We start from the raw sequence: 15,568 nt of genomic DNA on the forward strand, positions 1-15,568 counted from the left end.
GCGGGCGCGGCACAGGAGCCGCGACGGGACAAACTTCGCGGGCCCGGCGGCGCGCGCTCCGCCCAGCGCCGCCGCTCCCCGCCGCAGCGCCCAGCGCCGCCCGTTACCCCCCGCCGGGCCGCCCCAGCCCTCCGCCGCCGCTTCCCGCTCCGCCCCGCGGCGCTCGGCGCCCGGATGTGGGGCCCTTCCGGGGGCGAGGCCCGCCCGCCTCCGCCCCGCCTCGCCGCCGCGGCTGCCCATGGAGGCCGAGGCCGAGACGCGGCTCCTCTTGCAGGAGGCTGAGGAGAGCATCGAGGCTGCGCGGAGCTACCGGCGGGAGCTGGAGCAGCGGCTGCGGGGGCTGCAGCAGGCGCGGACGCAGGTGGGAAGCGGGACCAGGCGCGGCGGGGCTGGCCGGGCGGAGCTGCGGCGGGGGCGCCCCGGGGCTGCTCGCTGCCGGCCCCGCGCTTTGCCCTGCCGCGGGTGTCGCGGGGCGGGGATCCGTCTGCGCCCCCGCCAGGCTCGTCCCCTCTGCGTCGGCAGCGCGGGGCCGCCCGGCGCGGGACGTCCTGCTCTCCTCAGCCCGTGCTGTGGGTTTTTGCCACCCCTGTCTGCTGAATGCCCGGAGCCACCTGAGAGAGCGGATGGAGGCGTGCGGGGAACGGGGAGAGGGAGCGGATCCCGCGGGACGCGGGGCGGATGGCGCTGTGGGACCCCCGGCGGGCCGTGCACGCCTCGGGGAAACCCGCGTGAGTCCTCGACGGGTCCCCAGGATGGGGGACTGGGGAGTGGATGCGTGTAGAAAGTGCCAGGAGAGGCGTGAGTTTAAGTCCGTTACTGATCTGAGCCTGATTTTCTGCGATGAAAGAGAGGTTTCCTAAGCAAGAATGAAAATACCTAAAGGATATCGGGAACGTCATACCTGTCTCCTTCCCCTCACATCTAAAAGACACCTGCCCAGGCGAGTTACGCTGTAGTTTGGTTCCCTCCTGAGCTCTGCTCTCCCCATGCACCAAGCTCCGTGGGTCACGTACTCTGTGGGTCAGGTGGAAGTGTTGCCAGCGTTCCAGGTTAGCTGGTTTGTCTGCAGCTGTGTGCTGAAGCCAGAGAAGAGTTTTGATTGTAACCCACCCACTTTGCACTGCCGATGCATGATAAGAATATGCAAATGTGGGTAGGGAGAGTGCAGAGAGCCAGTGAAGGTCTGGCATCTCTCGAAGACATCTGCTGAGCATTTCGGTTTTTGCTGACTAGATCCAGTGCCTTACTGTCTTTGATTCAACTCTGCAAGGGGGAAACAAGAAAGCCACCCCAGACTCAGAAAGGGTTTCTGTGGTGACCTGATCGTGCCTGTGAAGCAGATTCCATTCCAGTGTGCTAGGTTGGTGTCCTGCTGCTGAACACGGGCGATCGCTGCATTTAGTCACTGTCAGAACTGCAGGCACTTAGGGAAATGAATTGTTCCTGACTGTCTTTAATCCAAACCTCATCATCTCAGAATGTTGCCTGATAACTCGGGTGCATTGAGAGGGAGCTCCCCGTGCTTTCCTTTTCCTCTCTGGGGGCATTGCTTTGCATGTTGTGTGTATGTTTCTGTTTTCCTCCTCCCCATCCTCAGGACCACATGATATATTGCCAAGAATCAGCCAAGCAACACACATTCCCAGTGAAGAATTCCCAGTGTCCAGAAGTGCTGAATATCTTGGACTGGGGTTCAGATAGTGGAAGCTTTATTACTGGGGGACTGGTAGATCGATGTGATAGGGAAAGTGCTTTAGGTTGCTTTTGTTGCATCCTATTGGAGCAATGGGACACTTTTCATGCAGCTGTGGATGTTTGGGGACCACATCTCCTGTGTGTAGCAGGTAGCATCTGCAGTTCTGAGGGTGACTTGTTGATTTGTATCTGCATGTAATGGAGGTGATGGGCTTAGAGAAGTGACTGTTCTGTCTTCCTCTCCTCCGCCCCTTCACGAAGCTAAATACTTCCTTTTTTTCTCAAGCATTAAAAGAACAAGAGAAGGGAAGCCGAGCTGTGTGGCAGCTGCAGATGTTCATGAAGAACATTACTTGAAGAGGAAATTTATTTTACCTAACCAGAGAGCTTCCTGTGTTGGTTGTCTGTGCTTCTAAAGATCTAGAAATTACGTGTAAGGCCGTGTGTGTGTTGCAGCACTTCCTTGTGTGTGGGACTTCGAAAAGCTGTTCACAGGGACATGTTTACTTTTGATTTTTGCAGCTTCAGAGGTGTTCAAATGCGTTTTCTTCCCTTAAAGTCAGATTTGGCAAGTTTTGCAACCATTTTAATAAGCATTTGTAGAACTTTCTGTGGTCTAGTGCTTCCAGAATCAAACCAGACTTGCTGTTCAGCCTGCCCTGTAACCTTGGAGCACAGACAAATCAAAGGTGGCTGTTTGAGGAAAAATTGCAACAGAAAGCAGCTTTATGAGGATTAAAAAATCCAGTGAAGTGATGGGGTCTGGAAAAGTGCTCCTAGGTAGTCTTCTAAAAGTCTGACATCTTTCTCTAATGAGGGTTACCTGTATGTGATGGCAGAGTGGTTGTTGAGCAGGATTACAGCAGTTTTGAGGGGCAGTGCAGAGAAGACCTGCAGAACATTTGGAGAAGAAAAACCTTGATTGATGTAACCCAGTTTGTATTTTGCTCAGTTGATGTGTTCTTCCCCTTGTCCAGGCTAGTTTCTTTGCCTCCTTTCCTGCTGTACGTGTACCAAAAATGACTACAGTAGTTTAACTGCCAGCAGGTCCTTTATTTAAAGCTGACTTCACACACAGCTTTTCTCCAGCAGATGCAGATGAGGTGGTTCAGAAAAATAACAGATGTGCATGGCCTTCGCCTTTATCCTGAATCCTTCTTTCCTGTTGCCCGAATTTAGATCAGAGAAAGTGCAACATTGACCAGAGATGTACTTGAGCAACACTTTAATGATTTAAAAGGGACCTTAAAGAAGCTGTTGGATGAGCGACTGATGTCACTGCTGCAGGAAGTGGATGTTATAGAACAAGAGAGCATCAAACCCTTGGATGAATGCCAGAAGCTGATAGAGCACGGAGTCAGTACAGCCAACGATCTGCTGCGGGAAGGTAAGGCAGGACCTGTACTGCCTTGGCTCTATCTTCCAGCATGTCTTCTCTTGAAGACTTGTTATGAGCAGCATATTTGGCTCGTTTTGGACTTCTCTCAAACCAAACATTAACAGGTTAAAGCTGAGGAGATGTAGTCAAGAGCTGATCAGTATTATCTCCAACAAATCCATATTTAAACATCAGTGCTTGGGTGTGCAGTGTCAGTGTAGCCTCTCTAAGGGCAGGAAGTGTCTGCTTTGGGGATCTCATTGCAGAGGTGTCCTGCATCCCTCCACGCTAGAAAGAGGGTTATGTCAGGCTACTGTGAAATAAAATACAGCTTGGGTACCATGATAACAAAACTTCTCTGTTGGCTAAAGAAAGTTATTTGTGTCCCAACAGAATAGCAGCTGAAAGAAACGTACTGTCTTTTCTGCTAAATGTGGTTGTGTTTGCTCTTGATGGGGAACAGAAGGAGTGAAATGGTCACTGTGTGTGAAATCTTTATCCAAAAAGTCATGTAAAATATGGCCATGTAAAATATTACTGTAAGGGCCAGTTTGTACCCTACTGATGCTGAATACCTAGCCAGAAAGGAATGTCACTCTCGCCTGTTTTCCCCACGCTGGAGAACCTACTGGGAGCATGTCTGAGCCATGAGCATGTTGGCAGTTTCCTTGCATTGTTCTCATGTCTCAACTTTAACTTTCTTTCACCATGAGCTCAGTTTTGTGCATTGAGCAGTTTCCCCTGGGTAGGAAATCCAGCAGCTTCCAGCCAGACATGAGCTCTGTGCCTAGAGAGTGTGCTGGCTCAGTAGCTCCCTGCCTCCTGTGCACAGTATTGCAAGAATCAATTTCTTGTTGGGTTTATTTGAACAGCACAGCCTCTGGGACAGCTGGTTGTCACCCTGTTTGTATTTTATGTCTCCAGTTACCGAATCATGGGGTGCTGGCAAAGATTGCCTGTGTTTTATACAAGTTTCTGTCAGATCTCCTGAGAACCTGACTAGCTGTGCCCTTCCTATCCTATGGGTCACTGTTCCCTCAGCAGCAGCAGAAGCATGGCTCAGTCGTGTCATCAGGATGAGCACATGTTGCATCTGAGTCAGAAAGGAGTTAAGCCTCTGTGGTTATTAAATCTCCTGCTGCCAATTATGACGTCTGCTTTTCTTCAGAGATTTGTAACGTTTGTAATCCTCCATTTGGAAAAGGGCTGAGCTTGCTTATGTTGTAAATTACCATGAAGTCACCAGCAGAATGGAGCACACGTCCCTAAGCTGAAGTGTGGGACGCTGCTTTTTATGGAAAGCTTGTGAAAAGATTCCCATTTGTCTCCACACATTACTGCACTGATTGTCTCCTCACTGTGACTAAAGTCACCACTTCTGTAGCAAACACAACAATGGTGGAAATAATTTTTTGCTTTTAAGCTCCTGCTTATTTTCTGCTCAGTGAAGGTGCTTCTGCTTTATTTTTTATTCAAGTAGGTGGAGGAAGGGATTCATGATCCTGTATCTGGCATCTGATCCCAATCCTGCTACTGTCTGAGACCTGAGGCAAATTATTACATCTGTTATGGGTGTGTTGGGTGCGTCTACAGGAAGGTGTGAGAGCTTCAAAAGTTGCTAGATAGGCTTTATACTGTTAGCTGGAAAATACAATTATAGTTAAGAGTCTAGCAGAAGTGCTGAGAATGCTTCATGTTTAATTGGTTGTTCATGTCAGAACTGGTTGTTCTTTGAAGCAAAGAATGCCTTCCTTGGACCTTTTCTCATTAGGAATATTTTTACCATTTGATCCCAGGAGAGAGTGCAGTCCATGGAGATGTGGGACAACAGAATGAGAAACTTTGCAGCTTTACAAAAAAAGCCTTACATATTCAGCTAGACAGGTAAGATACTGACATGCTGAGGTGGCCCGAGGCAGCGGCACACGTGCCCTTCGTGTGGAAGGGTTCTTTCCTCTGAGACAAAAGCCTTCTGCTCCACTGCCTTAAAAGATTCATTTGAGGCATTACTGTCCTGTTTGTTTCACACACTTTGACTGGGGCTGGCAGTCACAGAATGGAGTAGTTTTCAACCTCCATATGTTCTGTATAGTATAGGCTGTTTATTTGTGAATGATGAAGCCATTCCTTGTGGAACAGACTGTATTTTGGAGTATTTACTGAGAAACAGACAGTCTGGTTAGGGCTGAAACACAATGTTTTCCGAGTCTTTTAAGTTGGAAATGCACGTGCCAATTTCTGCAGCTGTTCTCTCTTTGCAAATCTGCACAAATTTGAGTGTAGGGATGAAATATGAATTTGTAGAAGCTGGCCTCTTTCCTTACAGCACATTTTCCTTTCTCAGCTTACCAGAAGTGCCCTCTTTGGTTGATGTGCCTTGTTTATCTGCCCAGTTGGATGACTGCCTTCTTACTATATTGAAAAATCAAATATTCACACATGGAACTGTGGCCTCTCGCCCACCTGTACAGCTGGAGGAGTTTGTTGAGAAGCCTGGAGGTATTTTAGTCCGATGGTGTAAGGTAGGTAAAATATCCCAGGTGAAAATCATTCAGACTTCAGTTTTGTTGAAACTGAAAAAGCCACTTTGATTCAGGATTCTCTGCTGCCTTCAAAGGAGTAGTCCACTCCAGTCTGTGCTTAGAAGCTTTAGAAGAGATTTTTATGGTAATGGCCCCATATAAAGGCACAGTAACCTACTTACGTTGTGGTTGGTACTGGCAGTGACACTTATGTGTTGGACTCTTGCTGTTGGACTCTACTTGCTCCCACCTGCAGGTGGAAAGAGCTGACATGCTAATGCACCTCTGCCTCATCATCTCTTTACCTGTATGTGGAAAAATCAGGAGAGGCAGCTGAAAACCTTGCTAGCCTGCTTCCCATGCTTGAGGGAGTGCCAGGTACTGGGCAGGCAGGAAACACCTCCTTCATATACTCTTTCCACTAAACAAATAAATAGCAGGGAGTAATTTTTCTATGGTGCTGTTGTACAAACAGGACAAAGAAATCCTGGTGTGTGTGTGTTTCTGATGGGTGATATACATGCAGCCTTTTGTTGTGGAACTGAGTAGTCTGTGTGGCAATGCCAAACCTTGGTGAGATTGGACTTCAGTGATGGGGTGATGCTTTTGTTCCTTTTGAAGATGCTTTAGCAGGATGAGGCTGAACCTGTTCTGTTGTGCTTCTGCACCTAAACATGGTAGTGTTCTTGAGGAGATGCAGTGGATAGAAAGAGAAAATCTTGTAATATTGGCATTAGGTAGTCAAGTAGCCTTTCTCTTCAATACACAAAAACTATTCTGGAGTAAATCACTGCTGTGCTCTCAGAGAGTTTTGTTGTTGTTGGACAGCTCTACGCTCCTTGGCAGCATTAAACTACCTTTGGTTGTTCTAGCAGCAGCCAGCCATCAGTCAGCCACCCTCACCTTGTAAATGATGGGGACTCAGATTATAAAACTGCAGGCACTATTGCCATGTGTGGTCTGGTCTTGGTGCCACAGGCAGCTCCCTGAATTTGGTTGTGCTTGGGGCATGGTGAGGCTTTTGTGGGGGGAAAAAAAAAATAATCTCTTTTAACTTAGAGATCAAAGAATTGGAAATCATTCCCTGGAACAGTTTATGTGGAAAGTGTCCCTGCCCATGGCAGGGGGTTGAACTAGAGGCTATTTAAGGTCCCTTCCAGCCCAACCCATTCTGTGATTCTTTGAAGCATAATAGTGAGTTTCCCTTGCTGTTAAACCTGGCACCGAATTTCTTCTGCAAATTAGTCTTCAGCTTTTGGTTGAAGGATCTTGTTATATCTCTGTTAGATTGAAAAGCCTTCTGTTAAATGTTTTTTCTGTAATTGAATCATCCTTAGACTTTTGGTTGTCGTTGGTTCAGACACTGGTTTTCTTTTCTTACAAGGTATTGCTTCTGCTCTTGAATAGTTTGTGACCCTGTCACCTTTGCCAGCCCGCAGCACCATCCCAATGTGTCACTTCAGTGGCAAGAGGAAAAAAAGGGGAGGGATCCTCTATTAATGCAGTAAATGTTTCTGTAGGTGGATGATGACTTCATACCACAAGATTACAGACTGCAATACCGTAAGAGTACTGCCAGTCACTTTGAAGATGTGTACGTTGGCTCGGAGACAGAGTTCATAGTGCTGCATATTGATCCTCATGTTGATTACCAGTTCAGAGTCTGCGCCCGGGGAGACGGTCGGCAGGAGTGGAGTCCGTGGAGTGTCCCTCAGATCGGCCACACCACGCTGGTTCCCCATGGTACTGGTTTGTTGCTCTTCATCTCACTTGTGTCATCAGTGCAGCACTCCTGAAGGTCCATAGCTGAATGACAGCTATCCATATCAAGGTGTCCTTAGCCTTGATGTACGTGTGTAATGTGTGATCAGCAGTCCTTTTGTCCTGCAGTTATCTCCCAGTGTTAGGGATAGTTAGATTCATAGAATCATTATGGTTGGAAACGACTTTTAAGATCAAGTCAAATCACTAGCCTCACACTGCCAAGCCCACCACTAAACTAAACCAAATCCCTCAGGACTTCATCTATGTGTCTTCTGAATATCTGTAGGGATGATGCCTCCACCACCTCCCTGGGCAGCCTGTTCTCTTCACTTGCAAATTTTGAAGAAGAGTGGGTAGTGAAGGTTTGCCTTTGCCTACAAGATGACTTTGCAGGGAGTGTAGCAAAGATTGAACTTCTGGTGAACTCTGTCAGCTGGGAAATACTTTTTGTAATTGCAAATTACTTCAGAAAGAAATCATGAAGAGGCAAAACCACCCCCTGTTCTTAATGTAGCTTCAGCTTCATACGAGGTAAACTGAGTGGATGTGATTTTGCACAGACTAGCCAGCTGAGTTGAGGTTCATGCTTTTTATGCCTTGTTTGAGGGTTTTGGTTTTATTTTGCAGAATGGACAACTGGTTTGGAGGGTTACAGCCTGAGCAGTCGAAGAAACATAGCGCTTCGAAACGATTCTCAGTCATGTGGTGTGCTCTACTCCAAAGCTCCTACTTATTTCTGTGGGCAAACATTAACATTCAGGCAAGTACTTTCTGGGAGGCTGTTTGGTGCAGCTCCTGTGAGCCAAACTTCCTCTCCAGTCCTGTACATCTAATTGTAATTAAGCTTGAGTCATGATGTGAGTTTTACACTAGCAAGGCCCCAGTCAAGGTGGTGTGTCTGTGTGAGTTTTCAGCTCCCTTCTCTTTACTTCTGCTTCTTGGCTCTTTAGGAAAACACTTGGATGTTTTTGGAGGACCTGCACTTGTCTAAATCAGAGATGAGTGAACTTTGATGGGAGGTAAAGTACAGTCCATGCTGGACAGGTCTGAGGAATGTTGAACTTTGGTGGTGAGAAGCCAGTGGGAACTCACCATTGTTCTTAACCTTGGTCAGTGGGTGCTTCCCTCCCCACACTGTCTCCGCGCTTTGAAGACTTGGGACATGTAAAGATTATGTGTGCTGTTGGGGCAGGCAAGGATGACAGTCTGGCACTGGTGTCTTTAACATCTAGTGCTACTAAGACTATGCTTGAAACTGGCATTAGAAAATCCTGTGTGGAGATTCTGAAGTTCAAGAATGAGGAATGTCCTTGTGGATATGTCAGTCGTGTTACAGACCTCGGAGACTGAAGCTTCATTCCATCTTTCCCTGGTTAACTGCTTGCTGCACGTTAGGCAACCTCCAAAGGCAATTTAAGGGGGTTGTTCATGGTATTTTTTAACTTATTCCATGGTATTTCATTTCTCTCTTCCTGATAATGAATTATCTTGAGGTAGCTGTAGTAAGAAGATGGATTCAGCTGCCCTGTCTGAGATGGGATAAAAAGATCTAAAGCTTTCATTTGAAATCTGCTGCTAGATTTAACATCTCTTGGCTCAGAAATGCCTGTGAAATGAAAGGCAGAACTTTGAGGTTTCCCTTGATTCTCTTTCAGACCATTCCCTTTTAATCCGTTTTTATTGGTAACACATGAAAATCTTTTGCTGTACATTTTGGTAGCATGGACTCTTCTCCAAGAGGAGATTGTTTCAGGATGACAGAGCACTTAACAAGCACATGTCCACAAGAACTATAATGACACAAAATATTGAGGTATAAGATAACCATAAAAATCGGTTGTGTTCCTCTTCCAAGGTCCAAGAGGAGCTTCTTGTTTGGAAGTGTTGTAAGATTTTTCTGAGCAGGGAGATGCAGCAGATGCAGTGCTTGGCTTTCTCCATCTGTTGAACAAGAGTTTATTCACAAGGGGATAAGTGGCTTGCAGAGCAAACCAAATTAGCAAGGTTCACATTACAGATGTTTGTGAATCAGCTTTGTGTGCGTGTGTTGGGGACACAGGCACACCTCATCATGCAGAGTGAAGCTGGGATTAATGCAGTGCTTTGATCTGCTTTTTAAAGACAGCCTGGTTCAGCTGCCCTCTGAGGTGAGGCATTTGGACAAGGTGTAGGAAAACATCATTGCTTTTGGTCAAGAGGCATCCAGTTTCCTTGCAGCCTTGAGGGAGCTGCTTAGGAAAGGGAATGTTTCTCCCCAGTGACCTGCTCTGCAGCTGTCTAAAGCTTTTGCTGGCAGTAGGAAGCCACAGCCAGTCTGGCCAGGATGGTGATTTGGGATAATCCAACAGATGCCCTGAGAAGATGGTGCTGACTTTGTCAGGAACCCACCAGGACTCCACTGACAGCAAATACAAAGGAAGAACTCATCAGCACCTGGATTTACTTCTCTGTGCTCTGAGACAAATGGAAGCTGGTGGTGGTTGGACTGGTTCAGTGTCTGTTCTGCAGTGACAGAGGCAAGGTTTTGCTCTGCAGTGCTGGAAGGGGTGAAAATGGACTCAGTGTCCTATTGAGTATCATTCCCACATGTCCTGTGAGTTCTTACCAATTTTAAGTCCCAGTGAGCATAGAGGCCGGAGAACAACTCTTTAACTGTGAAAGGAAGCTTAGGAGATTGTGCAGTGGTGCTCTGTACTGTACCTGGGCTCTTTGTTTTGGGCTGGTTCTTAACTGCTGAAAAATTAAAACCTAAAAGGCACAGTGATCTGTGCTGGATCCTAGTCCTGTTCCCTGTGCATGTGAGAGGAAAAGCCTCTGCAGTTACAGGTGGGCTGTTGTCTTGAACACTCAGGTTGTGCTTCCCCTTTATGGTATAAGGAAGAATTAGCTTTCCTGTTACTTGTCTGATGGTTTTTCCTTCCTACTGCTGCTAGTCCAGGTTACCTTGCCAGTGCTCTGCAAGGAGCCTGTGTAAATGAACACAGAGTCACAGGGTAATGCTTCTGTTCTTTACTGGGTTTATAATTAGGCACTTTTGGGTCATTCCTGTGACTGCACAGACATTAACTTCCAACCCCAAACTCCAGAAGGCTTAACCAGGGATGGAATGAATTAACAAAGTTTACAGATAAACAGCTGTTTGTAAAGCTTCACCAGTAACTCAGAGTTTAAAATGTGGAGTACCAAAATGACTTGGCAGTGTCCCTTAAGCCTGTTTTGACTGAACACTCTGCCTCATTTCCAAATTCAAAGCTGCTTGGATATTTACATCTTTTCCTTTTTTCTGCTTTGCTTCACAGCACAAAGCTTTTGCTCTCATAGTGACATTCTCAGGGGACTGAAAAGCCTAAGGGAGTGCAAAAGTAAAACATGGTTCCAATTTTATCGTCCCTGTTTGTCCTGCAAGGTTAACTCATTGTGTGCCAGTCCACTGCCACTTCAATTTCCAGTTCCTAAAAGGTTCTGCTGAAGTTTTCATGTTGTTTGGTAACAACCACATATAGTGCTGTTCTTTCTCTCAAGCTGTAATGAAAACGTTTGACTTTCTAGAAAAGACCATCTGAGTTTCCTGAGTCACTTGAGCTCTTCTAACGTATGATTTAACCTCTTTGGGAGATGGCAGTAAAGAGAAAGGACTTGCATAAAGAAGAGCCCTTCAGTATACAAACTGTGCAGCCTCACTCAGCTGCTGGGCCCCCAAGGGAACTGCAGCCCGGGTCCTTTGCACAACGTGTTTGCTTTTTCTTCAGACATTCTTTCCCAGGACCAAAATCCTAAATGCAGCTGAGCAGAAGCCAGACTTGTAAATGCTCTTCTAGGCATTGTTTTTAAAACATTGTTGCAGGAAGTTGATTTATTAAAACCCAACAAAGTAATCCACCTTCAAGTCCAATAACCTCCCCCCACCAAAACACATCAGCCTTTCACCCCTGTTTAACAGCAGAACAAATATAGAGGGACTCAAAACTCCCCTGTTTATTCATGACTGTTAAATACCTGCTGAAAGTAGAGCTGTCTTGCCATCCTCTGTGATGGTGAGCAGTAACCTGGGATAGGTGAGTGTAGTTTTGCACAGTGAAAATAATTTCAAAGGACTCTGAGCTGTGACAGTGGAGAATTTTATGAAATAACAATGAAAGCTTGCAGGAAGCAGTCATGTTTTGTAGAAATTAATAGCTAGAGCACTGCTGAGTGGACCCTTTGGGAAGGCTGTGGTTGGATTTTGGGTCATTCAACAGGGATGTCACCAAAAGAGGGGGAGTTTGTTTGAAAGCCACAGAGCTCGGTGCAGAGGTTGGGTGTGACAGTGTCTTCTTGTCTGGATTTCATTGTATGTTTTGATTTAAAGCTTCAGGGTCTGAGTTAACTTTTTGCTTGGTAGAATTGAAACAGTGGGCCAGCCCGACAGACGAGACAGCCTGGGGGTATGTGTGGAGCAGCAGAATGGCTACGACTCTCTGCAGAGGGACAAGGCTGTGTGCATCAGCACCAATGGTGAGGCTCAAGCACAGCACTGAACTATTTGATCCTTTTTCTTTCTTTCCCCGAACCTGTACTTTCTGGTTCTTTTTATCCCTGGATCACATATAATCAACTTCCTCCACCTTTTACATTGATGTATCTTGTGCAGTTAAAATCTTTGAGATCATGGATCTCCTTTTTCTGCTTGCAGTTACTGGAGCCTGTCTGATGTGACAAAGGAATGCAGAAGCTTTGTTTTCCATTTCTATTTGCCTGCAAAATTGAGGAGTCAGAGTATGGCATGTTAGTAGGCACAGGAAATGAGAAGTAACATTTGGTGTCTTGGCTGTTTTAGGGGCAGTCTTTGTAAATGGAAAAGAGATGACAAACCAACTGCCTGCTGTTACTTCTGGATCAACTGTGACATTTGACATGGAAGTTGTGCAGTTAGGCCCTTCCAGTAACGAGGCAGGAAACTTCAAGCTTCGAGTAACCATCAGCTCCAACAACAGAGAAGTGGTCTTTGACTGGGTACTTGATCAGTGCTGTGTCTCTCTGTATTTTGGATGTTCGTTTTCATACCCAGGTTGGAAAGTTTTGGTGTTTTAGCAGTGAGTGAAGGGATTTTTGGTTTTGCTATAAAGTGTGATGTTAAAACCTGGGATTCCATCTGTCTGATGTCAATCTTAACAAAATCCTGTCTCTCTACTACTTGAACTCCTCTCTGTTGTACTTTGTACTGGATTCATTGACAAAAAAGAGTTGTGAAACGTCAGATTTTTTTTTATCTACTCTGGAAAAAGTTAGAAACAGGCATTTGTGTAGGCAAATTAATTTAAGCACTCCAGAAGACCTTTCCCTTTTTCCCTCCAGACTTGATTTTTGTCAGTATTTCATTGTACTCTAATCTCAGGGTACATGTGTTGTATAGAATTAACTTTGCTTAGTGCTGCTGTTCTGTGAAATAAGCCTGTAAATGTTTAGGGGGTAGAGGGGTGGTAACGGACCAAAGCTTTATTTATACCACTCAGAGAGCGGAGTCTTTAGCCCAGTGCTGTCCTGCTATGCTTCCTTGTACACAATGCTGCCTTAAGAGTATGAATGGATGCACCAGCCACTCCTTCTATGCACGGTACTGTTCATTCCTCCAGAGCAATATGGCTCTGTTATTAGAGGGCTGAGCCTTAGTATCTGTTTACATGTGTAGCCAGCCTGTAAATGTCTCACTTAAGTGCCTTATTTCCAGGTATTTCTTGACCTGTTTTTTTGTGTTGTCACTTGGAATATATTTTCTAGAGTAGTTGCATGGTGATGCTTACATCAAGGTAGTGCAGGGGCTTGCCTCAGACTAGATCAATGCCTAGAGAATGGTTGTCCTTACCTGCTCCATCCTCTGTGGTTACAGTTCACCGTGTAGCCTGTCAGACACATCTTGGCAATTTAGTACTTGGGCAGGACATGCAGAGGGTCAGCCACTGTTCTTCAGAACCCTTCTAAGACTTGGAGCCAACCTTCTGTCTGTTGTCCAATGCAGGAAAGGCTGTTCTGATGCACAGATGCCCAATAGCTCCCTTCCTGCAGCCACTGGGTGTAGGGTCCCAGCATGGGGAGGGACAAGGCTGCCCATGGAGATCCACCTGGGAGAGAGGGGAGACAGCTGAAGGCAGACCCTGCTGGCACAGGAGTAACCTCTGGCAGTCAACATGGAGCAGAGGGTGGTAATGTAGTGCACTCTGCCATGGAGTAGGATGAGATAGGAAATGACTGTGAATTATTTGGCTTCAGAAGTTACACAGTTACCACCATTTCCCCTAAGGAGCAACTGATCAGAATGAGGTTATCAAAGAGAGCCTGTTCCTGCTCAAAAGATGGCAGTACTACTGGATTTAAAGACTAGGTTAAAGAAATGCTCACTGAGGGCTTTCTTACCTCAAGTTCAATAGAAATTAAAATCTATTTTAGCACATCAATAGCAGTATTTTTGTAAAAATTAAGACAATCATTCTGCCCTTTTCCCTTCAAGGCCAACATACTATATTAGCCCTTCATGCTAGCATAAAAGGCTTCATTTACATCAGATTAATATCCCCCATACTCACATTGTCAGTACAAAAAGATTAACCATCCTGCCTGCATTTTTTTCCCCCAAGAATCTGTAGTAGGGGTACAAGAATTTCAGAAAATATAGGCTTTTGGTATTTATACAAGAAAAAAGGCAAGAGCAGATTCAAATGTATGCAAAGAACTTGCACATGGCAGATTTAGGTTGGAATTTACTGTAAGGCATGAAGTGAGGAAGACTGGACACCTGCAGATATATTTTCCAGTGTTAGCAACAAAGCCTGCAGTATTCTCAGTTTTTCAAGCTTAACTGTTTCACTATTAGCAAGATAATACTGGCTTATCCTGTACTTTCAGTGTTCCTTTGCATTACCCTGTGAAGAGTATTTTCAGTACTTTTGAAATATGGGTTTATTTCCTGTAGCCAAGGAGGATCAAACAGTGTCAGTCCTGGTGAGTGGGTCAGGCTGGCAGCTACCTTCAATCTCAGTAGTGCTGGTAATTTTACTCACACATCCAGGTGTCAGGTACTAGTTGTCACTTAGTACTTTTATCCTATGGAAACTTAAAATTGTGAATATCTACACTTCAGAGGTACTGACAGGTCAAGTACCTCTTTATCTGCTTTTGAGGAGCTACTCAGAGTATTGGTTCTGTGGGACATTTGCTTGCCTGTTAGAAAATAAAGCTTAAGCCTTGACTTCAGGTACTTCCAGAGCTGGTAATGCCACATCAGTTTGTTCAGAATATACATACAAAGCATCTTAAGCTGCCTGTGAAGGGCTGGAGGCCCTGGCTGCTCCCCTGGGGCTGAGCAGGGCAATAGAAGAAATAGCTTTTCTGCCTTGTGTGGAGCTGTGTTGAACAAGGGCAGCTTGCCAATGGTGGGCTTTTCTGTCATTTTATTTGTTGGGTTTTTTTTTTTAACTTGGCATAAGCCCAGCTGTCCAAATTGCACATCAGGTACTGTTCAGCCACCTCCTAGAGCTGCACCTTTTAAACCTGGGAGGGGCAAAGAGTCTCAAGGCAAGAGACCTGAGTAAAAGTAACAAAAGATGCAAAGAATCAGAAGGGGCTCGAATTAGGAAGGTTGAAATGCACTTCTTCCCCTGTGGAGTTCAGCTGGAGAAGACTTGAGACATCTGGTGCAGTTTTTCACCTGCTCTTGGAGCCTTGCAAGCCACAGAGTGTTAACTGCTTATGAAATCCAATCCTGAAAGTTGTTTTCTTAAGCTAGTACATTCACTTACCTCAGATGAGCCTTAATGTGTCAAGTGACATTTGATTTTTTTTTTTTTTTTTAAATAAAAGTTTTATCCCTCACCAGTGTGTGGTCTGGTGAATTATTTACTGGGGCAAAGCTGAGCATTCCTGCATCCTGGGAACACACCACCATGTACTCTAGGGCCCTGCACCCATCTGTTTTTTTTAAACTATCTTTTTTTCCAATTTCTGTCCCTCAGAAGTGCAAAGTTTCAGGTTTCTCACCTGTGCACTTACCTTTATTACCAGCTGAAGTTCAGAACTTCACTGACATCTCTTGCAAAAACAGTAATTTCCCATCTGTTAAAAAAAGTTACAGCATCTGTAAACTACTGTTCTCCACATTCTAGCACAGCTGATTTGTCTCTCTCTTACTGTTCCTATCTCCTTAATGTTATATTATATGGTGTAACTCTTACACAGT

The 15,568-nt window shown here is 45.6% G+C and overlaps 1 protein-coding gene across 3 annotated transcripts; it reads left to right on the top strand.

Annotated features, from left to right (window-relative positions):
• Positions 1-183: 183 nt before the first annotated feature.
• On the top strand, positions 184-15,268 carry CRLF3 (cytokine receptor like factor 3). Of its 3 annotated transcripts, none has more exons than XM_062010519.1 (8): positions 184-361; positions 2,875-3,082; positions 4,870-4,957; positions 5,418-5,595; positions 7,116-7,338; positions 7,987-8,119; positions 11,741-11,853; positions 12,176-15,268. In XM_062010519.1, the coding sequence occupies exons 1-8, from the start codon at positions 239-241 to the stop codon at positions 12,427-12,429; spliced, it is 1,320 nt and encodes a 439-aa protein (XP_061866503.1). In that variant the 5' UTR covers positions 184-238; the 3' UTR covers positions 12,430-15,268. The 3 variants fall into 3 exon arrangements, with proteins under 3 accessions (XP_061866503.1, XP_061866505.1, XP_061866504.1); XM_062010521.1 differs by lacking the exon at positions 12,176-15,268 and adding an exon at positions 12,032-12,150; XM_062010520.1 differs by lacking the exon at positions 184-361 and adding an exon at positions 975-1,360.
• Positions 15,269-15,568: the final 300 nt, after the last annotated feature.

Source organism: Colius striatus, chromosome 18 (genome assembly GCF_028858725.1).
Source record: "Colius striatus isolate bColStr4 chromosome 18, bColStr4.1.hap1, whole genome shotgun sequence".
Classification (NCBI taxonomy): domain Eukaryota; kingdom Metazoa; phylum Chordata; class Aves; order Coliiformes; family Coliidae; genus Colius; species Colius striatus.